Raw genomic sequence first — 26,852 nt, 5'->3', positions numbered from 1 at the left:
CTCCAAAGGCTACAAGCTCTACAATCCTGAAACAAAGAAGACAATCATTAGTAGGAATGTCATCTTTGATGAAGAAGAAGAATGGGATTGGAGATCAAATAATGAAGACTACAACTTCTTTCCATCCTTTGAAGAAGAGAATGTGGAGCAACCGAGAGAAGATCCAGCTACACCACCAACTTCACCAACAACAAGTTCTCAAGGAGATGAAAGCTCAAGTGAAAGGACTCCACGTTTTAGAAGTCTACAAGATATCTACGAGGTAACCGAAAATCAAGACAATCTTACTCTATTTTGTCTATTTGCGGATTGCGAACCTATGAACTTTGAAGAAGCCCAAGAAAAGAAGTCATGGAGAAGTGCAATGGATGAAGAAATCAATTCGATTCAAAAGAATGATACATGGGAGTTAGCTTCACTTCCAAAAGGACACAAGGCAATTGGTGTGAAGTGGGTGTACAAGGCAAAGAAGAACTCTAAAGGAGAAGTTGAAAGGTACAAGGCAAGATTGGTGGCAAAAGGCTATAGTCAAAGAGCCGGGATCGACTATGATGAGGTATTTGCTCCAGTTGCTCGCTTAGAAACGGTTAGACTAATCATTTCATTGGCAGCCCAAAAGAGTTGGAGGATACATCAAATGGATGTAAAATCAGCCTTCTTAAATGGAGACCTTGAAGAAGAAGTCTACATTGAGCAACCACAAGGCTACATAGTCAAAGGAGAAGAAGACAAAGTCTTAAGGCTGAAGAAGGCGCTTTATGGATTAAAGCAAGCACCAAGAGCGTGGAACACTCGGATTGATAAGTACTTCAAGGAGAAAGGCTTCATCAAGTGTCCATATGAGCATGCACTTTATATCAAAACTCAAAACAATGATATATTGATTGCATGCTTATATGTTGATGACTTGATATTCACTGGCAACAATCCGATTATGTTTGAAGATTTCAAGATGGAGATGACAAAAGAGTTTGAGATGACCGACATTGGACTAATGTCATACTACCTTGGCATTGAAGTAAAGCAAGAAGAAAATGGAATCTTCATTACTCAAGAAGGCTATGCAAAAGAGGTGCTTAAGAAATTCAAGATGGATGACTCAAATCCAGTTTGCACGCCAATGGAATGTGGAGTCAAGTTGTCAAAGGAAGAAGAAGGAGAGAGTGTGGATCCAACACTCTTTAAGAGTTTGGTTGGAAGCTTACGATATCTAACGTGCACAAGGCCCGGCATCCTACACGCAGTTGGAGTTGTGAGTCGATACATGGAGCATCCAACAACAACTCATTTCAAGGCAGCCAAGAGGATCCTACGCTATATCAAAGAGTATGTGGCAGCTACTTCATGTGTTTGCCATGCTATTTGGTTAAGAAACTTGCTAATGGAATTGAGCCTACCACAAGAGGAGCCAACAAAGATATTTGTGGATAACAAGTCGGCAATAGCATTGGCGAAGAATCCAGTCTTCCATGACCGGAGTAAGCACATCGATACTCGTTATCACTACATTCGAGAATGTGTTACCAGGATGGATGTGCAGTTGGAGTATGTGAAGACAAATGATCAAGTAGCTGATATTTTCACCAAGCCACTCAAGCGAGAAGACTTCATCAAGATGAGGAGCTTACTAGGAGTAACCAAATCAAGTTTAAGAGGGGGTGTTGAAAGTTAAACTTGATTTGGATCACATTTTGGGCTAATAATTTACTAATCATTTTAGCCCAAACTTAACTCAATATCTAGAATTATCCTCCACCTCCATAAGATAAAAATCTAGATATTCTCATAGAATTATCTAAATAATTAGGATAAAAAATCTTAGATATTATGCTAGAATTCTCTAGATTTAGGATTAAAATATGTAAGATATTTTGTACTTTGGAGGCTATAAATACCTCCACTCCCCATCATTTTGTATCATCAAAAAATAATCCAAGTTTGTAATAAGTAAAAAAAATCCTCTTCTAAGTTATAAAATCTTTCTTCTTCACACAAAACACTTTCTCTTCAAACACTTAAACACTTTCTCCATATTTATAAAGTTTTTCATTCCAACATACTTATCGTTGTCAAAAAAAAAAAATATATATATATACTTATCAGCTTTGAGGGGTGTGGTAAAAGTTTTTAAGTCATATTAAGAATCTTGGTGAGGTTTAATATAATCTTTGACCTGATTTGTTTCTTTTATTGAATTGTTTAATCAATTTAAAGAATAAGACCAAGAAGGAAAGTATCTAATAATTAAGCAGAGAAAGCTGGACAAGCATTCTGTATTTTCCATTAATCGATTTTTTTATACTACAAAGATAAGATCATCATAAGTAGAATTTCTTAAGAATATACAGCACAATTTACGGGATTAATTATTAATATAATCTGAACCTCCAATTACTCCATAGTTGCTCCAATTTTTATTTTTTTGGAACAACTCCATAATTGTCGGAATCTCCAGGGTGTCTTTGTATATTTATACACCAAGAGTAATATTTATACACCAAGAGTAATATTTGAACCAAACTTGTGTTCAACATAATTAGCAAAAAAATATCTTAAGCGCATAATCGAACCAAATGATCAAATCTGGAAGTAGTACCTATATTAGAAAAACCACAATGAAATCACATTGAATTTGGTTTACTCAATTAAAAAATGGGTCAAGCAAACCAACGATCAAACCCGATGAACCATAATTGGTTTACTTGAACATTTCAAATTATTACAAAGGAGTGGTAAAGTTATATTCTTTGAGCTCATCCCATATCAACGAGAAAGTAAAAAAAAAAATCAAGGTTTAACCGAAAATATAAAAACCAAACCAAATATACCCAAAACCACACGGGTTCAAGATCTCGATTTGGCCTAAACAGAACCAAAAACTAAACCGTGATTTTACCTGTGGAGCTTCTTCTACATGTGAATGGGCTTGTCGTAGGTAGCCATAGCAGCTTCCTTGATAGCCTCACTCATGGTGGGATGAGCGTGACAGACTCTAGCAATGTCTTCACTAGACGCATCATAGTTAATCGCCAGAACCGCCTCGTGGATCAACTCTCCCGCGTTTGGCGACATAATGTGAACTCCCAAGATCTTGTCCGTCTCTTTATCAGCCAAAATCTTGACCAATCCCTCTGCTGTATCAATAGCCTTGGCTCTGCTATTAGCCATGAACGGAAACTTCCCAACTCGGTAGCTCACACCGTCTTTCTTCAGCTGCTCCTCGGTTTTACCCACAGAGGCAACTTCAGGATATGTGTAGACAACGCCAGGGACCTTGTCGTAATCCACGTGTCCGTGTTTGCCTGCTATAAACTCAACACAAGCCACGCCGTCTTCTTCGGCTTTGTGAGCCAGCATTGGTCCTGGAATCACATCTCCAATAGCGTAAACGCCTGAAACGTTGGTTGAGAACCTCTCGTTCACGAGGATCCTCCCTACTTTGTCAGTTTCAACTCCGATTTTGTCAAGATCAAGTCCAGATGTGAAGGGAGATCTTCCTGCTGAGACAAGGACAACATCAGCTTCGAGAGTAGTCTGGTCTCCACCTTCTGCAGGCTCCACTATGAGCTTGACGCCATCTCCTGAAGAATCCACGCCAACTACTTTAGTCTTGAGCATGAACTTCATCTTCTGCTTCTCCAACGAACGTTGAAACTGCTTGCGGATTTCGCCATCCATAGAGGGCACAATATCAGCTGCAAACTCAACAACTGTGACCTCTGATCCAAGCCGTCCCCACACAGAACCCATCTCAAGACCAATGTAGCCAGCGCCAATGACGATCAGCTTCTTCGGTATCTCAGACAGAGACAGTGCTCCTGTCGACGAGACAATCTTCTTTTCATCGATAGTGATGCCGGGCAAAGACTTGACATCCGAGCCAGTTGCAACAATGATATGCTTCCCTTTCACAACGGTGGTTTCTCCATCGGTTGTCTCCACAGAGACTTCAGAAGGGGAGAGGAACTTGCCGTAGCCCTTAACGTAGTTCACCTTGTTCTTCTTGAAGAGGCCTTCGATACCGCGGGTGAGATTCTTGACGGCTGTGTCTTTCTGAGCTAACATGGCAGGGAGATCAACCTCAACGGAAGAGACCTTGACACCATGGTTGGCAAAAACGTGCTTTGCTTCATGGTACATGTGAGAAGAGTGAAGAAGAGCCTAAAATGTACAAGAAAAGAGGAATCTTTATGAGAATTTAATTCAACAGAAGCTATAAAACAGAGTGTGGAAGAGCCTAACACAATCATATATATAAAAAAAAAAACAGACTGCTATGAACACTATGGTAACCAAAACCTTTTATGATTCATGATACATGTAAGAGTGAAGAAGAGGCTAAATATTCAAGAAAAAAAGGAAGCTTTCATTCAATAAAAGCTAATAGGCAACGTAGTATAGGTCCATCAAAAGCTAAAACAGAGTGTAGAGAGCCTAACACAATCATACAGCAAAGGAAAAACAGAGTGCTATTAACACCATGGTTAGCAAAAAAAAGTGATTTGCTTCATGGTACATGTGAAAAGAGTGAAGAAGAGCCTAAATATACAAGAAAAATGGAAACTTTAAGAGAATTTGCATTCAACAGAAGCTAATAGACAACGTAAGATAGGTTCATCAAAGCTAAAACAGAGTGTGGAAGAGCCTAACGCAAAAAAAAAAACAGAGTCCTATTAACACCACGGTAAACAAAAAACTGAAGGACCTAAATATCCAAGAAAAATAGAAGCTTTATGAGATTTTTCATTCAACAGAAGCTAATAGACAACGTAAGATAGGTCCATCAAAGCTAAAACAGAGTGTGGCAGAGCCTGAGCCTAACACATCACACAACAACAAAAGTACAGAGTGATATTAACAAGGAACAAAGAGATCTGATTTCGCGAATACGTTTTATCACAGGAGCAGACTCTTAAACCTCCAAAAAAAATCAATTTAATCTCCTTCACGGATCGAATCTGAATGAACAAAAGTTGAATAATAGGATTGAAATGAATCACCTTTGAAGGAATACATCCGACGTTGAGACAAGTACCACCGAGAGCGCCGCGTTTCTCGATGCAGGTTGTCTTGAGACCGAGCTGTGCGGCCTTAATCGCCGCCACGTAGCCTCCAGGACCGCCGCCGATGATGACGACATCGTTTTCGTCGGATCCGGACGAAGCGAAGCCGCGGGAGAGGGAGAAGGAGGATCTGAGAGGGGCAGTGGAGATGTTTCTGGTGAGAAGGTAAGCCTTTCTTCTAGCCAAGTTCGCCATCGCCATCGTTGTTTGTTTGTTGTTTTTCGAAGGAGACTTTGGTTTTGAAGAGTCGAATAAAGACGGAAGCACTAACTTTGAAAGTGCCCTCTTCGCTTTGTTCATTTTGGTTTACGGAATCCGGTTTGGTTTCCGGTTTAATTTCGGTTTGGTCAATTCGGACCACAATAAAAGGTTCGGATCCGGTTCAATTGTTTATGTTAGTAACTTGTAAATATCCAAAGAATTATGGCATAGATCATATAATTAGGAGAATCCAAAATCAATCTATACTAAACACCACAGAGTAATAAATCATATGATAATTGATAGATGATTGTCCTAATAATTCAATTTATATAATACTTCATGGTTTACAATTTTACATATGGACCATCCACCCTTTTAGGTATATAAAAAGTGAAATTTTATGTTGCTCAAACTCTGTTTAATTTCCTAATGAAAATTTATGTTGCTAAAACAAAGTATATAAAAAGTGAATATAACATGATATGAAATAATGAAATGGAGATGAAGATTAGAGAAAGAAAGAGAAGAGTATATATTTTTCTAAAATCTGTAAGAAATGAAACAAAAAAAGAGAGATAAAACTTTATATAACCTGGATTTGCCTTTATTCTTAAATCAGTTTATTATGTACATAAGTGCTCACTAATCCTCTACTGGAGAAAATAGCCAATCAAACACAGATCAAAAACGGCTACAACACTTATGCACATTTAAAACAGCAAAACACAAGTAAGTCACTTCATCTTCTCCTTTTTTGTCTGCTTCATTTTTATTTCATCCAATATCAGAGAGAGATGTTAAATGTCATCAAACAATCTTTGCTCTCTGCTTTCTATCTTTATATACACTTTGTCCCCCTCAAGACCGCACACAAACACGTTAGCCTTGTAGCATCGCTTGCAAACTGGCTCTGGCTTCATCAGAAACACAAAACTGTATTCTCCTCCTCTGGGGAGTTGAAGACGAAGACGTGAAGCAGATGACCAACACTGTAACATTATCCGCCGAGTTAAGCCTGAACGCTTCCCTTCCAAGTTCCATCGCACATCTCCTCGGGTCACCGTGCCTCCTCAGACCTTGCCTGGCAAACGTAACAGCATACTGGCTCGTCATCACGTCCCAAACACCGTCACACCCCATTATCAAAAACTCATCTTCCTCGGTCAAAACCACCTGCTTAATCTCCGGGTCTGAGATGAGAGGCGACAAAGAACCTCCCAAGGAAGAGTACCTCTTCAGTGACCAGTCTCCAAGAGCTCTTGTTACGGCGAGCTCACCGTATATATACTCCCCTTCAAAGTACCCTCCTAACTCCTCCACCCGTCTCCGCTCCAGCTCAAACGTAGACTTATGATCAAACGACATATCTACAGCTTTCCCTCCCTGCATAGCACCGCCCGACAATCACCAACGTTAGCAACCATCAAGTGCCTCCCGATCACAAGAGCTGTCAATGCGGTTGTTCCGCACGAACCACTAACAATGCTTTCATCCTCCATGGCGAGGTCAGCTAACCTATACGCTTCCCGGTGAGACTTCTCCACTTCTTGCAAGAAAAAGTTGTTCAGAACAAAGTGAGACTCTCTAAACACATCGTCTTCAAAGAACAATCTCGTTGCATTCTCTTTGATGTACTGAGAAGCTTCAGATCCACCATGGCCATCAAACACACCGTAGAAAGCAACGGGAACAGGGAATCTAAAGAAGGAAGAGGGAAGATGAGATGAAAGATCGTCTATGCATATGTGTTCATCTTCCATGTACTCCCTCGAGCCTTTATCCGCATAACTCCCAGAACTTATCTTCGGGACAAACTCAGTAACATCCTCTTCAGTAACAGAACAAGTCTTGACCTGTTTTGAAAACTGACAGATAAGAAAGAAAAAAAACAGAGGATTCACACAACAGAACAGCAATAAAGGCGACGACTTTATCAAATCACATCTCTTTCTTAACTAAACACAAATTGGATTGACCTTAAACAATCAAAAGCAGAGAAATTGCGATAAACCCATCACACACATACCGATCCTAACAGAGGCGTTTCTTCAGGAACAGGAATCTCGATACAGACAGAGTCACGGATTCGAACTTGAGCAATCTGAAAGCTATTGAGATCTTGTTGAGACGACTTAACGTCGACGACGACACTGATCTCAGCAGGCTCGACGACGACGACGTTTTGACTCAGAAGCATCGCTTTAGCTCTTCTGATGAACTGACGTACGCATCTGATTACGAGATCCTTCAGAAGACAAAGCTGTGTCAAAAGCAGCCATTTTTGGGTGAGTGAAGAAGCTCTGCTTGCACGCATTTTAATTTTTTTTTTTTGGGGGAAGTATTAAAGAAATAAAAAGAAGTTCTACATGAATATGTTGAGAATATATATGTCACTAATATATAAATATTATATTCTGTTTTAAGATAATTTTTGGTAAAAATATCTTATTAGTGTAAATATCTATAAATAGGTGTTTTTAAAATGCATGATGCTCATGTGTCCACCACACTTATCTGTTAAATTGGTGGTTGAATACCCCAATTAAGACAAAAGATTTTAATTAATATTGTACTTTGGCCAGTGGCGAGTTACACGTGGGAAACATGAGTGCAACCTTTTGAACCACTTGGCCTCTTTACCAATCCACCGCCACCGTGTATGGCTCTTTACCTCACTTGATGACCGAATAAATTTTTAAAAAAATTGTAAAGAGGCGTAAAATGATATTTGTATGTTGCCAACATTGTTAGTTATGTTATTTAAATCAAAGCTAACTAATTCTTTACTTAATAAAAATCTGTAGATAAATTAGCAAACTAAAACGATTTTTTTTAAAGGAAAGTCGACTCCAAACTTCAAAAGGGTGACGCTGGCTGGTTACTAATTCCGGTCAACTATGTAGACAAATATAGTTCATTTAATCCCTCGTTGAACAAAATGTGGCGTGTTGAAATTCTCATCGCATGTTCATACGGCTATAGCTTTGTACACTTTTGTTATTTATCAACCATATGTCCATAAGTAAGACCCTTTCATGTAATTTTCAAAGTAGAAAAAGACGAATTAGTGACGATTATCCAGCTATATAAGCAAAGAGAGACGTAGGTAAGCACGTATATTATTTTACTACGCTTAGTCTTCTTCGATTTTCCAAATAAATTATGATATTCAAATTTAATTTAACAAAAGATAGTTTTTTATTCTATTTCCGAAGTTTCATGTTATTTTTTTTTGTAGACTGCATAATACGATTGTGTGAACTCTTCAAAAAGAACATGCTACTGATATAGAAATAGGAAACCAAAGTACCAAAACCAAAATAATAAGCAGAGTTGTTAAGTTTCACGAAGGATACAAAAGCATTTTAAGTTCTTAATAGAGATAAAGAAAAAAGGTCTTACCATTTTGGTCACACTATCTTATAAGTGGTAACCAGCTTCTGCCGCACATCACTGCGTTAGCAGCTTTGGCATCCATGGACAGAACATTCTCAGGAGGCTCTCTTTTGTCCGAAACATAAGCATCGTAAGACGTGGCACGTGAGATCGGTATAGAGAGAATGTCACGAGCTACACGGGAGAGTACTGGATAAGTTTGGCTCTTCTCTTTCCACCACTCCAACGCTTTGAAGTCTTTGTTCCACTCCATGATCGGTTCCTTGAGGTAGGCATCAAGCTCTGATTCACCAAGCTCTCTTGAAGATGATCCTTCAAACTTGAGAAACTCTTGAAACAAAACAAAGTCCTTGTACGCATCAGGCTTCTCCTTCTCTTCCTTATCTGCTTCCTCTTCATCATCAACACAATCTTCATCCTCATCTTCTTCATCCACTTCATGGTCAACTGTATCAACAGAACATATTGGTTTCTTAAAGATATCACTAGCTGCATAGCGAGCAAACAGACTGCGCAAATATTCCAAAACAGCTTCAGCATTTGATCCCTCATCATCCTCAATCTTCTTCGAGCAGTAAAACTCAACGTACTTCATCTTGAACCTCGGGTCCAACACACAAGCAGCAGCCAAAACCAAAAACATACCACTCCAATACTTATCAAACATCTTCAACACCTTCTTAGCTTTCCGGAGAAAATACTCACTCCCACCACCACCACCACCACCACCATCAACCTCCATCTTCAACATCACCTTAAGCTCAGCAAGAAGATGAAAATACACATTAGAAGTCGCCCACCCTTCCTCAAAAAGCTCCTTAGCCACTTTATAAACACACCCACCGAGCTTACAAAACGTCTCAATCTTCACCCACTCCTCATCAGACGGCTTATCATAATCATCATAAATCTCATCCTTGGAGAACGCATCCTCCTTATGCATATCAACAGCTCGCTGGTAATGATACAGCTTCAAATCCCAGTTAGGCGACGAACACCTCCCCCACCCAACCAACATACGAAGCTCCTCGTACAAAGTCCACCTAAACCCGCTGCACAAACCATCAACCATCAACCGGAACAGATCAGCACAGCAGTACACCACGAAAACCGGCGGGTTAACCCCTCCCTCTCCCACACATTTCTTGATAGCGTCAACCGTCTTCTCATCGAAATCCTCATCGTTAGGGAGCAGTATAGTAGAGACTTTGTTTTGAATGTCGAAGCTCTGAACAGCTGTTCGAAAATGGTGAATGTAGACATCATTTAAAGGTACGGACGCGTCGGTGGTGTAGCCGAGGATCCATTTCCTGACCTTCCAGTTATCATCGATGAAATGAGCAGCCAGACAGGTGAAGTCCTCGTGTTTGATGGGGCCTCTATAGTAGCCTTGGTTGTTGAGAAGCAGCCACTCGTAAGAGAGGGTTAGCTTCCCTTGAAAGTCGTTGAGGAATCTCTTGGCTTTGAGTTTGCGTTCTTCGTGTATCTTGAGGACCTCTTTCCTGATGGAAGCTGGAGTGATTCCTAACCAGTTCGACATTGGGTTGTGACCACCATCTGCCTCATCCTCAACCATGTCATCATCATCATTGTCTTCCTCCTCCTCCTCCTCAAAATCATCATCATCTTCAAAGTCGTCCATGAGATCGTCAACAGTGTCGTCTACAGTATCTTCCACATGAACGTCTATGTTTGGTTCCTTCCTCGTTTCTACAATGTACAGAGTATCATTACGCATCTAGAATAAATCCTAATATATTTTTTTGGAAACTGTAGAATAAACCCTAGTTCCGTACAAAATCATGAGAAGATAACCCTAAATAGAGACAAAAGAAGAGATTAGGACCTGAATCAGAGCCGGAATTGGAATCGAGATCACTGTTGTTGTCCATAGCAAAGGTTGCTCTTCTGTGTGGAGACTGGAGAGGAAGGGGAGAGAGAGGGGTTTAGGTTAAATACAGAGACGGTTCCGATTTTCTCTATACTGTTGTAAGATCTTTATTTGTGATTTAGGCGGGAAGGTTATAGCTACTACGTGGCTTTCAGTTATTGGATGTTTTTTGCTTTTTCGAGGTTTGATTATCGAGGCGGTGGATCGGACGGTTTATAATGAAAGTATTGGACGGATGAGATTATTTCAAATATTGTGTTTAGATTTTGTGATTTCGTTAATGGTAATTACGAATATATGCAGAATATATATTCGGCCCATTTTGAAATCAGTTTTGTCGTTTCATTCAAAACATTAACTGCAAGATACAACTATACTGTAGTATGAAAATATTCATGTTTTAACTTTTTAACTATGATTTTTCTTTTAAAGTTTCTACAGCATTAAAGCCTTTCCATCCATCAAACAAAATAATTAATAAAAAAAAATTACATAACTGAATTATTTTGTATTTGTAAAGTGATTTTTAATTTATTATAAAATGAATGTAAATGGATATTAAAAAGTATCTCAATATTTTTTTGTTTAAAAGAAAAAGTAACTCAACATTTTCCAAGTAAAATACTCGTCATTTTTTGTCAACATACTCTTGTCACTTTTTTCTCCATTTTTCAGTAAATTTTTACTATAAAAACGCCAATGAAATATCTTGAATGGAACTCTTTGTTTTCTATTTTAAAATTTCATTTAATCTAACAAAGATAACCTTCAGAAAAGAACATTGCACACAGAGCCGGCCTTGGAAACAAGCGAAAGAAGCACATGCTTGCGGCCGCCATTGTATTAAGTATTTAACCGGCCACAATATTTTAAAAAAATGTCCGTAGTGTAGTGGTTTAGTTACACTTGATCAATACGTTAGCTCATGGGTTCAATGTCCCTCCAGGAGCAATGTTTTTTTTTCAGCCATTTCTTTTATTTGGGCTTCTGGCCTTAACAGACCTAGGACCGGCTCTGATTGCACAGCTGTAGAAAGCGTAGATAGAATAGTACTAAAACGAAAAACATAGATATTGAGTTTCATGAAGACCACAAAAGGGTAAAAGTTCAAACTAGAAAAGGGAAATGTTGTTACCAATTTTGACAGACTGTCAAAGTCGTAACCATTTTTTGCTGCACATCATGGCGTTGGCAACTTCGGCTTCCAAGGAGACGACGAACGCAGGAGGCTCTCTTCTGTCCATTCCATAAGCATGGTACGACGTGGCTCGTGAGATTGGGATTGAGAGAATGTCACGAGCTACTCGAGAGAGGACTGGATACTTGTGACCTTCTTCTCTCCACCAGTCCAGTGCTTTGAAGTCTTTGTTCCACTCCATAACAGGTTCTTTGAGGTAGGCATCAAGCTCTGATTCACCACACTCTCTTGGAGATGATCCTTCAAACTTGAGAAATTCTTGAAAGAAAGCAAAATCTTTGCAGGCGTCAGGCTTCTTTTCTCTGTTCTTTCTTGCTTCCCTCTCTGCTTCTTCTGATGAATCAGAATCATACTTTTCTTCTCCATCTTCTTCCTCGTCATATTCCTCTTCTTCATCATCCTCACAATCTTCTTCTCCTTCTCCTAGTTCTTCATCAGAATCTTCTTCATTTTCTCCTTCTTGTTCATCATCATAATCTTCTTCACCATCTTGTAATTCATCATGATCTTCTTCTTCTCCTCCTCCATCATCATTTTCACCTTCTTCTTTGGAGTCAACTGTAACAACCGAGCATATTGGTTTCTGACAGACATCACTAGCTGCATAACGAGCATACAGACTGCGCAAATAGTCCAAAACAGTTTCAGCTTTCGAGCCTTCATCATTGTCAATCTTCTTTGAGCAGTAAAACTCCAGATACTTCATCTTGAACCTAGGATCCAACACAGAAGCAGTAGCCAAAACCAGAAACATATGATCCCAATACTTATCAAACCTCTTCAACATCCACTTAGCATTGCAGCGAAAGTAATCACTATCAGCCCCCTCAAGCTCCTTCTCCAACATCACCTTCAGCTCAGCAAGAAGGTAGAAGTACACATTAGACGTCGAATACCCTCCCTCGAAAAGCTCCACCGCCACTTTATACATACAGCCAACGAGCCTGCTAAAAGTCTCAATCTTCACCCACTCTTCATCAGACGGTTTGTCATAATCATCGTAAATCTCATCCTTGGAGAACTCATCCTCGTTCTTCATATCAACAGCTCGTTGAAGATTAGAAACCCAGAGGTGCCAGTTCTCAGACGAACACTTTCCCCATCCAACAATCATACGCAAATCCTCCAGCAGCTTCCCGCTTAACTCCCTAAACACATCATGAACCATTAACCTGAAAAGATCAGCGCAGCAATAGACAAGAAAAACCGGCGGCGCAATCGAGCTATCTCCCCTCTCTTCTAACCCTCTCCTGAAACCACCCAACGTCTCTTCATCAAACCCTTCATCATTAGGAAGTAAAAGAGTAGAGACCTTCCCCTCAATCTCAAACCCCTGAACAGCCTTCCTAAACCCGTGAACATAAAGATCATCCATAGCCACCACATCCACCTCACCAGCATACCCCAGGATCCATCTCCTGACCTTCCAATCATCATCGACAAAATGAGCAGTGATGCAGACGAAATCCTCCTGCAAGACGGGGCCTTTAAGGGAATCTCTAGTCCACCCATGACCAAGAACAATCCATTCGTAAGAGAGAGTTAGCTTCCCTTGGAAACTTTTGAGAAAGCTTTTAGCTTTCTCTTTGCATTCTTGGTGTATCTCCAGAACTTCGTTCTTGAGGATGGAAACAGTGGGGCGGAAATTAGGGTTGAGGAGACGTATGAGCTTTGTGAAGGAAGGGGTTTTGATGGTGTTGGGGTTGACCCCGCTGCGAATGAACGACCTCGCTAGGGCGTTGAAAGCTTCCTTCTCCGGATCTGCTGGCGAAGGACGACTACAATCCACCTCCTCCTCCTCATGATCGTCCAGTTTTAGTTTCTTCCGCATTTCTAAAACGATTTAAGGATAGAATCAGTACACGCAATACACTGATAGATTCTTTTTTTTTTTTTTTTTTTTTTTTTTTTACACTGATAGATTCACAAACATCGAAGGAGCTAAATCGGAACAGAACAAACCCTAGAAATTTAGGGTCGAATCCACTAAATGAATAAAGAAACAAGTACCTGAACAGGAGCCGGAGGCGAGATCTCTGTTGTCCATGTGTTTCGGGGGAGACGAACGGTGGAGAGAGAGAGAGACGATTTTATGGAAGAAGAGACGATTTGGGGTTTTTAGTGTTTGATTTTGGCGGGAACGCTGCTACTATCTATCGACGTACGTGGCTTTTTGTAATTGGATAGTTTTTTTTTCAGGGGGTTTATGAATCTGACGGTGAAGTACTGTGCGTAGTGGACGGACGAGATTGTTTTGAATATTTACGTGTGAGGGAAAAATGGTGTATTCGGTTGTTGTATCTGACTCCATATATAATGTATGATATGAAGGAGAGATATTCCCTATATATTAATTGAGGAACATTTGAAAAGATGTAATCTCAATTTTGTAATAATTAAAAAAGATATATTGCTTTTGTGTCAATCAATTAGATAACTAATTAATCTTACGTGTAAGCCTTACATTGAAATTAAAAAATATGTTAGTCTAATTCGATTTTTATATCTAACTAGAAACATTTAATACCAACTATATGATATCATATGATATTAACTAAAGCAACGTGGATATTTATTATAAATTATTTTCTTAAATAAAACATACGGAATTACCTAATGTGATTATGATATATATAGTAATTAGTAATTTTAAATAATGAAGATTTGCTAATAATTTGTATGTTTTCTATAATTTTTGTTTAATTCTTTACTATTAAAATAAATTACACAGTTACATTGATCATATATTAAAAATTTAGATTTTTTTGAATATGTTGTGTTTTGAATTTTTCAAAACAAGTATAAATTACTAAAACTGACACAAAAAGGAGAAAAATATCGAAGATAGATAGGATTGACACGTGAACGTAAACTTCTCATAACCATAATTAACTTTTAAATTGCTAAATCATGATATAAAACCTAGCTGACATAGTTTTATTGTAACCAAATAGTAGGCATGAGATTATTCGACTTAAACGTTAAGTTTTTATGCGATAAATAATTTTTTGACCTAAAATATTTTTAAAAATGAGATCAGCTCATTAGTAAACAAATTATGTAATTAACAATTTTTTTAAAAAAGATTTGTTTAAGGACAAATATATTAATTCGATCAATAATATAATTTTTTTCCACACGATATTTCCTATATAATTTTCATATAAATGTACCCTGCGTAAGACCCATGTCTTATCCCAGTTTTTTTTTTATTGGGCTTATATTTGTGGCTTATTTTAATTTCTTAGGTCGTAAATTGACAACATTGCCTCTTTTTCAATATACTAGTTATTAATTCGCGCTTCACACAGAATAAAATATCTATATTAATGTTAAAATTATATATTATGATTATCTTTAACATAATGTATATTTTAAACCATAGTGAGGTAAAACTAAAGGTATGATTATTATCAGAGACAAAGCCATATACTTTTTATAATGGGTGCACTAATATTAAAATTTAACATATGGTGTTTGCAAGTTTGAGAAGAAGTTTTGAAATTTTTTTTTTTTTATATTTCGTCTATCACGTTGTAATAGTTATGGACTTAGGGGTTTAACAAATAAAATAAAAAAAGGTGGATAAATAACATATTATAAGCAAAATAATAACTATGTGAAATAAAAAAAAAGTATAGCTTCTTTAAATTCAGAAAACATAGTTGCATAATAAAAGAAATTGAAGGTTATTCGACCCTCTAAAACACATAATTAGTTTAGAATAAAAAACCCAAAATAACATAAAACTTGCATAACATAATAAATTAAAGTCTTCAACTCTCTTGAAGTCGACTCAAAATACGCGGAATAGAATCCTGAAAGTAAATAATTTTTTTTTAAATCAATATTATTAAGATTAATACTAATTATGTTCACAATTGCTATAATAATATTTTGAAATCATAATAAACACACATTGATTGATTTTTAGTACTAGATTTATGAAATCTGAGGATCAAATAAAATATCCGAACAACCTTCAACTGTTGTTAGATGTCTGAAGCGAACAATAAAACTCAATAATTCAGTTCTGATCATAAACAATAACATTTTAAAGTGATAAAGTGTTCTCACGTTTACGTAAACTGGTTGACCAATGTTAAAGTGTTCTGCTCATATCTCGTTGGCATCACGTAAACGTGTTTGTCCTAAATTGTAAAGGTTGTTCCAGATGCGACCAGCACGTGAGACTTGCTGGTGGTTCTTTCCTGGAAGTTTCTTCTCATATTCAAAGTCGTCTAATGCAGAGCTCTCATGGCGGCAAAGGTGGTGACACTCACATGCTTATATTCTTGCTCGAGAAGACTAATACACTAAGTCGTTGCATTTACACATGAGCAGAACACGTTTACGTGATAAAACAATATCTTTGAAAAATATTAGGTCCTACTTCTATATAGTGGATACCCAAAAACCGTGGAACCTAACATTTACGTGATAAATCATTAACTTCAAAAAATATTAGCTCATACTCTATAAACTAAAAAATGTACCACCAATATTGTGATCATCATGTAGGTGAAATTATGATATACATACATTTTGCTACACTAGTGATGTAAAACGGTCAGGTTGTTCCGAGCTGCGATATTTTGTGTAACATCTTTGTAAGTTGTTTCACGTTTACGAAAAACTGGCTGACCAATGTTAAAGTGTTCTGCTCATATCTCGTTGGCATCACGTAAACGTGTTCGTCCTAAATTGTAAAGGTTGTTCCAGATGCGACCAGCACGTGAGACTTGCTGGTTGTTCGTTACTGGAAGTTTCTTCTCATCTTCAAGGTCGTCTAATGCAGAACTCTCATGGCGGCGAAGGTGGTGACACCGCATGCTTATATTGCTTGCTCGAGAAGACTAACACACTAAGCCGAGACGATTTACAGTGATTCAATCTCATCGAAACATCACTTCATCGAGCAGTAATAAAACCGAGTACCTCACATTTATCTAGAAATAGATTTTTAACGTCCTCTTTCAGCAATGAGAGGTGGCTCTCAAGAACGTAAGTGATCTTCTAAATGCATGAAGGCAAGTATGGAGAAAAGGGTTATTTCATTAACAATTGGCTTCGTACTAAAGTTTCATCGTTTTGTCGTCTTTACGGATCTGTCGACTTAATGGCAATAGATCAGATGGGTTACCTTTTTTAACAGAAACATATAGAAGAATAATGATGATTTATTGATGCTATGATTATATTGAGAGGATTGAGAAATCTACTAATCGAACTTGAAGATGAAGGTTTATCACGTAAAAGTGTTTGTCGAGAAAAGTTTAGATGATATGAAGTTCTTTAAAAAAAATGTTAGTGTGAACACATTAAATTTACATTTTTGGCGAGAAACGTTCTCTTCGTGACACGGTCAAAATGAGCTACAGCTCATGAGCTGGTTCAGCTCGGCTTGTTTTTTTCATGAGCATGATCTCTATATTTTAAGCTCATTTAATAAATGAGTTAATGTTCGAGCTTAAATTAGATCACGAGTTATATAAACGATCTTTAATGAACACGAGATGGCTCACGAGCTTGTTCATTTTTATACTTACAATTATATAATATATATATATATATATTATATTTGGATAACTTCTGTTTTTTTATGTAAAAAATATAATTTCTATATTAATCATATTTATCTTCTAAAATTAAAATGTCAAACCAAATCTTCTTAAAAGATAACTTCTATATTAATCATATTTATCTTCTAAAATTAAAACGTAAAACATACATATAAGTAATATGGAAATTAAACTTTTAAAATTTATTTATAATTTTTTCGAAGAAAGAAAAAGAAACTATAATGTTTAGGAATTATAAAAATCTTCTATATAAACCCATATTAACCCTATCATCTCTCTCACAAACTTTGTTGATCCCAAAATTGACATACGTCTCTCTCGCTTTTGCTTATCGCAATTCAGAACTCACGGTAAATTATGATTAATAGTTTTGGATCATTGGTTTTGCTTTAATTTAATTTATATTAGGTTTATTTTTGTCATGTGTTGGTTTTTATTTAGTATTTAATATTTATGTTTTGAATTTTTTAATATTTAAATTTTGAACAATATTATAGAAGTTATTTTATCACTATTTTATTTTATAATTATTTTTATTTAGATCACGAGTTAGCTCATTTAGCTCATGATCTAGATGATCTGAGTTCGAGTTTACATATTGAAGCTCATAAAATAAATGAGCTGAGCTAGCTCATGAAAGAGCCGAGCTCACTATGAGTTGAGCTGAGCGAGTTAACTCATTTTGACACCCCTAGTGGCACCTAATCGTTTTACTAAATATAAGCTTCTCGTGAAACCACGTCACCTTCCTCGCCAATAAAATTTTAAGGTAAATTTTAAAAGTGCTTATCTTTTAATATATAGAAGATAGACTTTATTAATGGATAATAAAATTAAAATATCGAAAATTGAAAAGTAACCTTTTAATTGCTTCAATAATATATCTTGTTATTTCAAAAAGGCTTTATAATTTAGTGTATAAAAGAGCTACAATTTAGTACAAAATATACCAGTTAAGACAAAAAATGAAAAGAGGCTTCATATTAATTTAACAATAAATAACCTTAGAGTACATAAAATGCTTCAGACTAAATAAAATAGATAAACGAAAACACATAAGCAAAATAATATAAAGCCAACACCAACAAAACTTATAAGAATAACAGAAAAAAGCCTATTTTCCTTGTAGACAAGCACCCTATAACTCTTCAGCCACTTTTTTCAGTCTTCACTTTCTTGATCGAATCCGAAGGTCCATGTTTGTTAGCAGTACTCTGATAAAAGGCTGCCTCTAAACTTTCGATTGTGGATCCTTCACGTTTAGCAGGAGTCTTCACATTAGATTCAGAGTCAACAGAAGAACTACCAGTTAGCATCATAGAACCCTGAACAACACGAATTGTTATTTAAAATAAAACACTTTGGCACATTCAAACATAGTTAGTAGAGATCAATCAATATATTACCTCTAGGTCCTCAGACCCATTAGAAAAATCTGGGTAGAACTTGTTTGAATGTCCCTAAACATTTCAAGTTAAAAGTCTTTAAGATATCCAAAAACACTATATAAAGACTCGGGTAGTTTTTCAAAAGACATGTACCTTAGGATAAGGGGACACGTCAAACTCGTTTATCATATATGGGCTGGTGATAATCTTCTGCACCCTGAATGTGTTGTCATCGTACTGATAATTAACCTTATCTATAATGATCTTAAACAAATATGTTTTACCAACTAAATTCTTGAGAGCGGTGCGTAAAACATTGGGTTCCAGGATCTACAAAAAACGACAATCAAGTAGTTGTACGTAAGGTTACAGAGAACATATAAACAAAACAAACATTACAAACCAAATTGAAGTAGAGGCCATACTTCACTTGTGATATGTGTCGTTGGATGAAAGCAAGGTTGATGGAGCAATTGCAGCACAATATTATCTAACACCAACAATTTTGTGTGGCTTGTATTATCTAGTACTACCAAATGCAACTTGTACCTAGCATAAATAAAAATACAATTAAATATATATAACAAAAATACAATTGTTGATATGCAAGAAAAATGAACTGGGTTGTATATTAGTACCTTAGCTTCAGCTTAGGATTGAGCATCTTGCACTTAGTACAATAGAGCATACAACGAACATCCAGTTCATAGGTTCCTCCGGGATGAACGTTATTATGCAACATATCTAGTTTTGTACCACACACTTTGCAACTAATATAGTACCAACCCATATCATTATCAATCGCAGCTATGGTGCACCTTACAAAACACCTCTCAACCTATCAAAATAATCCTCCTATTTATAAAAATAAGAAAACTTAATGTATGCTTAGGTGATGAAATTATTGAAGTTACTGAAACCTTTCTCGTCTCCAAAATATCAGATATTGTTTTCTGTGGCGTTTGAACGAAGTAGTCTTCTTCCTCTGACATCATTGATACCATCGAAAATGGTTTAGACTGCACAATTGCTAAAGATATATTTTCCTTTGGTAACCTAAATATAAAAATAATGAAATTTGTAAAATCAGTACTGATATAAGGTTGAACTAAAATACAACTCGATGATTTTCCAAAAATATACAAACTTACAATTTGGCAAAAGTTTCTACCTCTTGAATATATGGATTAAGGGAGATAGCGGACACATTGTATGCATTGCATACGCTTCGCTCATCTTTTAAGAAGAACATGTTTTCCATGTATAAGAATATCATATTTATAAAGATCACTCAAAATAAGTAACCTCATGAAAATAAAGAAGTTTACCTTTCCATACTTTGATCTTCCCAAACTTCATAACACAAATTAGAGTTCGATCAGAAAGAAGTTGAATTGCATTGCTTAGTTCTAGTGCAACATTTCCCCATACAACCAATGGAAGCCTAACATCTCTGAGGATCAAAATTTAAAAGGATATGGTGGTAAGTATGTGAAAATAAAATATATAATGGTAGATCCTTACAAAATAAAAACGAAACTATATCAAATTGTATAACTCACTCTTCATTTTTTAACTCTAATGAAATCTTTTCTGTGTCCTTCCCATTGAGAGACACGATTTCAAGATGAGTAACCTCTACAATCTGACCAATAATATCTACAAAATAAGATTAAAAAGTCAGTATAATATTTTTGACCACGTTAAACACTCTGTACATATATTTTATTTACACTCACCGATCAAATATTCAGGGCTCAGACTACCATCTAAGATTTCACGAAAATTGACAGGGGTGAACCCAGTCAATCTGTATGGCAAATCGTCACAATATTTAACCCGAGTGGTGGCTTGGAACCAAATTTTGTAAGGATGCTTGGTTAATCGATAGGACCCACATGATTGAGAAAGTGAAAAATTGATGAATATCTTCGAGTCACCTTCTTCGAGGAATGATTCAAAGATCGGAACCACATCCTCATTAACAGTTGCATGAATCGTATCACCCTGCGGCACATATAAGTAAAACCATATAAATACCTATCTATTTGAGTATCAAACGCATAATAACCAGTGTTATAAAATACACTATACACTGGTCGGACGGTGAACTACCGTATAGTGCTTAATTGTATATACGGATGTTTATGCGAGGTATATACGGTCAATATTTTATAAAGAAAAATAGAATTTTTAGTAATTATAGTGATAAATCTAAAATATATATCATAAATTTGTATAGTTCTAAATATTTTCTAATTTAAATAAAGAGTAAAATTTCAAATATATACTAAGATCTTTTATTGTAGAACCTGGATGTAAAACAAAGAATTTCATTATAAAACAAATATTCTGGACAATAAAATACAACATCTAAACTTGGGTGTTTTTCAAAACCAACCCATATTTTCAAGTCAAATCCAAAACCAACCCTTTTTTTTTTGTCCATACTATTCATCAATAAAATTTCCATACTATCCTTATGTTTTTGAATTATTCACAAAATTGCCATTTTTATTTATTTTTTTATTAATTTCGAAATTAACAAAAAATCAAATACACCCTAACCATTTCTTCTTATTTACAAAAATGCCATCATCATCAATTTTTCCAACCACCATGAACCACCATTTTTGAGCTCTAAAGCTCTAGAATTCAATTTTCAACCACTTTTTTTCTCATTATAACCCAAAAAACTTCATTTTCTCTCATCTCCTCTACATTTCCATCTAAAAAACTCTCATAACTATCATTTTCATAATCACAAACTTCATATTTTCGAGTTTCTTCATTAGTGAATCGTTAAAGATGCTTCTTTTTGCTCATATTTGGAGTTTGGACGGTTGAAAAGGTTGGAAACAAGCTTTACACATGAAAAATGTAACTATTTACATGGTTTTCGTTCTTTTTCAGATCTGTGTCGCGACGGTAGACTGTTTTGTATGTCTACGCCTCCGTGGAGACTTACGATGCAGTCTATTTGTCAACGCACGGGTTAGTTTTGCAATTGAGCAGACAAATTTTTTTTCTAACGCAGACTTCCCCAGTAGTCTCCGTCTTTACCTTTGACAACAAAAATAAAACTTTCGGTAGACTTACTAAGACGTCTACCTAAAAGAGGTTAGTTTTTCATTTGACCGAACTTTTGACTTTTCAAAATAGACTTCAACGGAAGTCTACAAAATGTAGACTGCCAACAAAGTCTATAAAAGGTCAGTTTTGCATTTGACCAAAACTTTGACTTCGTGGAATAGGTTAGTTTTGTGTTTGACCAAAAAGTTTAAAAAGCAATCAAAAATTTATTAAATTGTAGACTTCATATGCAGTCTTCTTATCTTAAAAAAAAAATGTAGACTGCGTATAAAGTCTACTTTTTTATTTTGGTCAAATGCAAAACCAACCCGTCGGATTTGAGAGTAGACTTCACAAGAAGTCTACACACCCGTAGACGTTCATTTTAATCTACTGATTTGAAGTCAAACTTGGTCAATTGCAAAACTAACCTCTTTCAAAAAAATTCAAACATGTAGACTGCATATGAAGTCTAGTTCTGAAAGTCAAATCTTGGATGAATTCTGGTCAATTGCAAAAAGTAACCTTTTTAAATTGTAGACTGAAATGAAAGTCTACATGTACAAAATTACAACTTTTATTCAACTATAGAAAGCAACCCGTAAAATGGTCAATTGCAAAAACCAACCCAAAGAGTAGACCTATTTGACAGTCTACGTCTGTAAACTGAAAAGAACGTCAACATCTTCAGAGACTAAATATTAAGTCTTCATAGAAAAATCTATAAAAATGTGAATTTGTGTATTATTCATTAAATTTTTTCTAGTTTTTTTGTTTGACAGTGTGTGTTAGTTAATCCTAATGGGTTTGAGTGATTTTGAAAATAATTTTTTTTTTATAATTATGAAGGTATAATTCATTTGATTTGACAATGTTGTTAGCTAATAATTGTAGACGTATTTCTAAGTCTTCGTTTATAGTTTTGCTAGTAAGGCTGAGCTTGTTTCAAAGCTGAAGTCGGTGACTGTGGAATATAATTTTACATTTTCAGCATATAAGACAACAAAAACTCTGTATGTGGCTAAGTGTCGTGTTCAAGGATGTGGTTGGAAACTTAGAGCGAGTGTGAAGTATGGGCCAAAGACATTTTGGGTGACAAAATATTCGAAAAAGATGAAGAATCGGAAAGGTTGAAGAATGTTCCTTGTGCATGATGGCTGTACACATGGTAAACTTCTTGAAATGACACAAGAAGATTATGATCTGGACAACAAAATTGAGAAGATGGTGCTAACCTATTCCTTACCAAACATCATTTAAAACAAATGACTCCGAATAGGAATATACTCCTCTTATGCCTGTCACGAATAATCGACAAGTACGGAACTTGATCGAGTTATCTAAGACACACTTTGTACGCCTTTGTGTATCAAGCCTGCGCCAATACACTAAAAAAATTTGGATTGACTATATGTTAAATAATAAGTGTAGACGTTTTTGTAAATCTACAAATGTAGACTGCAGTTGAAGTCTACGTCGTAAATTCTATTAAAAGTGTATTTGTGTATTATTCATCATATTTTTTCATGATTTAATTATTTTACAGTGTATGTTAGTAAAATTTTAATGGTCTTGGATGAATTTCACAATTTAATGTGTTATAATTATACACTTGATACTTATTGCAAATTGTTTTGATTAGTATTATTCTTGAAAATTTTTGGGAAAATTTTGTATAGATTTTCTTCTTCTCACATGTGTGTTAGTTATTATTTTAGCTTATGGTGGTTTTACTTGTTTGGTTGGTTAGATCTTGTGAAAAAATTGATATCTAACAAAAAATTAATAATATCATACAAGTGAAAACAACTAAAAATGAATACAATGTTTATAGATTATGCATTAAAAAATTATTTAAAAATTAATATTTTATTATGAAAGTTATTACAGAGCAATATATTAAAAATTATTCTTGAGTATGTTTGATTTTTCATAATCTTGATGCTTCAAATAAAGTCTTGGAAAAAGTACCTGCCAAATAAGATAGAGTTATGAGAAAAACATAAGATAAAAAATAAAATCATATTTTAGTAGACTTTTTATTAAGTCTACGTAAAGTTATTGTTTAGTAGACTTTAGTTGAAGTCTACACTAATGGAAAATTTTCATATTTAAAAGTGTGCATTTAGAAAATTTGAAAATACTTTGTTCTGGAAAATATTTCAAAAATGGTTTTTTGTCATCCTTGTAACAAAGCAAAAAGATAATGTATGAATCTATAAATTTAGTTCATTATAAACACAAAATATCTTATAATGAATATATGGAAAGCTTACATTTTTGGGAAGATGATTTGAAAATATTGGAAGAGAATACCTGCAAAATAAAATAAAATTTTAAAAAATAAGATAAAAATTAAAATCATATTTGAGTAAACTTCTAATGAAATTTGCTTAAAATTCAAGGCTAGTAGACTTCATTTGAAGTCTACCAGCCGTAAGTTTTAAGTAGATTTCAAATGAAGTCTACTCTATCAAAAAAAATAGATCTGAAAAATAATACATTAAAAATATGAAATAAGTTTAAATCTAAAAAACTTTTAAAAATATGATTTAATAGACAAAATAGTTATAAATTAAAGACATATTAATATGAATTTTAATATGTAACTTTATTTGAATATAAATACTAGAACACATATTTTAAATCTATAGATGTAAACCTTACATTTCTAGGAGGAGAAGAGAACAACTATGGAAGAAAATACCTGCAAAATAAGATAAAATTATTAAAAAACATAGAAAAAAAATTAAAGTCATATTTTTGTAGACTTCCAATGAAGTCTGCTTAAACTTTATGGTTTAGTAAACTTCATATGAAGTCTGCAAGCTTTAGTAAACTTCTTTAGAAGTCTACACTGTCTGATAATTTTCAGATCTGAAAAAATCTATATATTTTGAAATGTGAAAATAATTTTAAATCTGAAAATACTTTACATAATATAATTTATAAGGTAAACTAGTAGCAAATTAATGTAGAGAGCTTGATCTATAAATTTATTTGAATATAAACATGTAAATACATATTTAAAATCTATTAATCTAAAACTTACATTTTTAGAGGAGATGATGAAATCCATGAGTGATAATACCTACCAAAAAAAGATAATATTGTGAGAAATAAACATAAAATACACATTTAAAATCTATAGATCTAAAACTTACATTTTTTAAAGGAGAAGATGAAAACCATGAATCATAATATCTAAAATGACAAGAAATATTGTGAGAAAGACTTGAGAAAATTTTAGAGAGAAAGAAGATAATGAGAGAGATTTAGAAACAATTGAGAGAATTTTAGAGAGAAGAGAGAAAGTTTTAGAGAGAAGGGAGAGAGTTTTAAGAACTTGTGCAGCCACTTTAGAGAGAGATTGAATAAATTTTGTTTATATAGGGAGACAAAAATGTAACTAGGTTAAAATTTACGATACTGTAGACTTCGTTTGAAGTCTACTAAAATTAAAATTTTGGAGTAGATCTTACTATAACATAGTAGACCTTTTTGGAAGTCTACTATAATAATTTAATTATTGTTGTTTATTCTTTATTATTTTAATAATTTTAATATATGATTTATTAAATTTATTTCTTTATTTTTTAATAGTTATAGTATATGATTTCACTTTTTTATTCTTAAGGAACTTAACTTAGTTTAAATATAATGATTTTTTGTAAAACAAATTGAAAAATATAGACTGAAAAAGACGTCTTCAGATAAATAGACTTTATTGTAGGTCTACGAAACCCTAAACCACAAATATCAAACCCTAAATGTTTTGCTTGATAATCAAAAAGTCTCATTTATACAAAATATAAACTACTAAACATTAATATGCAGATTTAAGTTAATAAAACAAAAAAAAAACAAAATCTAAAATCTAACCCTATGAAATCAACTACTAAAAGACATAACATGTTAGAACCTTTTGTTTCTAAACTATGAACATAGTCTAGCACATGATAACCAAATTAGTATATATTCTTCAAAATTGTTCGATTATATGAAATTTTAATTTATTTACTTCATATTATCCATTATATTGATGATTAATTAAAAATATCACAATAATTATTTTTATACATTTTCAAAATTAAATTAGTAGACCAAATTAGAGTGTAGACTACAAAACAAGTCTATAAAGTAGACTTCGTAGGAAGTCTATATATATGTAGACTTCTTTTATTACGTGTAGACTTCCAAAGGATAGAAACGTAAAATACATTTATGTTTTTTGTTTGGTCATAAGGGTGAAATAGTACTTTCACTACTCCTTTAGGTTGGTTTTGCATTTGACTGAAAGTGGGGTACACTTTTACATTTGACTTGAATATTTGGGTTGGTTTTAGCAAATGTCCCTCTAAACTTTTATATTCTGCAATGGTAAAAAGATGGGTGAAAAAAGGAGAGACTTTATACACACGTTCCTACAAAATATGATCACGAACCTAAAGTAAAGTAATTGTCTTAACTGGTCTTTTATTTCAAGTTAAAGCTTCCAAAACATGTCACAACGTCTAAATTAACCGAACTATAAAATTCGGTACGCCAAGGTTACGTATACCGTATAGTCAGTGCATGTATGGGCGTATAACACGTATTTTAGAACAGTGATAATAACAATAATTCGTATTTCAGACCATCATCAGAAAAACAACTTACATTTGAATCAAGGAACACCATCTGAATACTCTCAATGTCGCCTGCGAAGTATTGTTTCCATAGACGAATGATCTTGACCTTAATTTTCCACGTAGTTTTTATAGGATTCAAGTCGATAACGTTGTCAAAAGTTCCAGCCATCTTAATGTGGAGTCTACTCTATGTTTTTGTTTTGGGATGGAGAGTAAGAGAGGCGGCGGTTGATATATATTTGCTATCCTCTTAACATTAGGTTAGAATCTTTCAGCTTTGTAAATTAGGAAGAACCTAGTAATGGTAAGATAAAATATCCTACCATATATTATATAAGATTATCTACATAGAGTTTTGACAGAATTTTAGACAGGATTACTTATTGAAAACTTGGGGGCCAAGAATTATAACCAAGTTTCTACAACC

The 26,852-nt window shown here is 34.7% G+C and overlaps 5 protein-coding genes and 1 long non-coding RNA gene across 6 annotated transcripts; 1 reads left to right on the top strand and 5 right to left on the bottom strand.

Annotated features, from left to right (window-relative positions):
- Positions 1-2,621: 2,621 nt before the first annotated feature.
- On the bottom strand, positions 2,622-5,337 carry LOC103869701 (dihydrolipoyl dehydrogenase 2, mitochondrial). Its single transcript, XM_009147780.3, has 2 exons — positions 5,001-5,337; positions 2,622-4,161 (listed from the first exon to the last, which is right to left on the bottom strand). The coding sequence occupies exons 1-2, from the start codon at positions 5,262-5,264 to the stop codon at positions 2,911-2,913; spliced, it is 1,515 nt and encodes a 504-aa protein (XP_009146028.1). The 5' UTR covers positions 5,265-5,337; the 3' UTR covers positions 2,622-2,910.
- LOC117134258 lies at positions 4,160-4,855 on the top strand. The gene is made up of 2 exons (XR_004458491.1): positions 4,160-4,401; positions 4,613-4,855. It is a non-coding gene; the product is annotated as an uncharacterized LOC117134258 (long non-coding RNA).
- A 500-nt stretch (positions 5,338-5,837) lies between the features above and the next one.
- On the bottom strand, positions 5,838-8,289 carry LOC103869699 (probable protein phosphatase 2C 43). The gene is given in 3 exon segments (XM_033292385.1): positions 5,838-6,649; positions 6,652-7,120; positions 7,294-8,289. Coding segments are annotated over 3 exon segments (1,260 nt in total). The 5' UTR covers positions 7,582-8,289; the 3' UTR covers positions 5,838-6,146.
- Positions 8,290-8,531: 242 nt separating this feature from the next.
- On the bottom strand, positions 8,532-11,932 carry LOC103869698 (zinc finger BED domain-containing protein RICESLEEPER 1). Its single transcript, XM_009147778.3, has 2 exons — positions 10,510-11,932; positions 8,532-10,373 (listed from the first exon to the last, which is right to left on the bottom strand). The coding sequence occupies exons 1-2, from the start codon at positions 10,553-10,555 to the stop codon at positions 8,683-8,685; spliced, it is 1,737 nt and encodes a 578-aa protein (XP_009146026.1). The 5' UTR covers positions 10,556-11,932; the 3' UTR covers positions 8,532-8,682.
- Positions 11,706-14,634, bottom strand: LOC103869816 (zinc finger BED domain-containing protein RICESLEEPER 2). Its single transcript, XM_033292706.1, has 2 exons — positions 13,763-14,634; positions 11,706-13,585 (listed from the first exon to the last, which is right to left on the bottom strand). Exons 1-2 carry the CDS (start codon positions 13,797-13,799, stop codon positions 11,706-11,708), a joined length of 1,917 nt encoding a protein of 638 aa, XP_033148597.1. The 5' UTR covers positions 13,800-14,634.
- A 235-nt stretch (positions 14,635-14,869) lies between these two features.
- Positions 14,870-21,097, bottom strand: LOC103869697. Its single transcript, XM_033292386.1, has 5 exons — positions 19,361-21,097; positions 19,148-19,271; positions 18,876-19,052; positions 18,741-18,794; positions 14,870-18,659 (listed from the first exon to the last, which is right to left on the bottom strand). The coding sequence occupies exons 1-5, from the start codon at positions 19,510-19,512 to the stop codon at positions 18,483-18,485; spliced, it is 684 nt and encodes a 227-aa protein (XP_033148277.1). The 5' UTR covers positions 19,513-21,097; the 3' UTR covers positions 14,870-18,482.
- Positions 21,098-26,852: the final 5,755 nt, after the last annotated feature.

Source organism: Brassica rapa, chromosome A05 (assembly GCF_000309985.2).
Source record: "Brassica rapa cultivar Chiifu-401-42 chromosome A05, CAAS_Brap_v3.01, whole genome shotgun sequence".
Taxonomy (NCBI): Eukaryota; Viridiplantae; Streptophyta; class Magnoliopsida; order Brassicales; family Brassicaceae; genus Brassica; species Brassica rapa.
The sequence above is the reverse complement of the archived record's forward strand: the minus strand, read 5'-3'. Positions and strand labels throughout refer to the sequence as shown.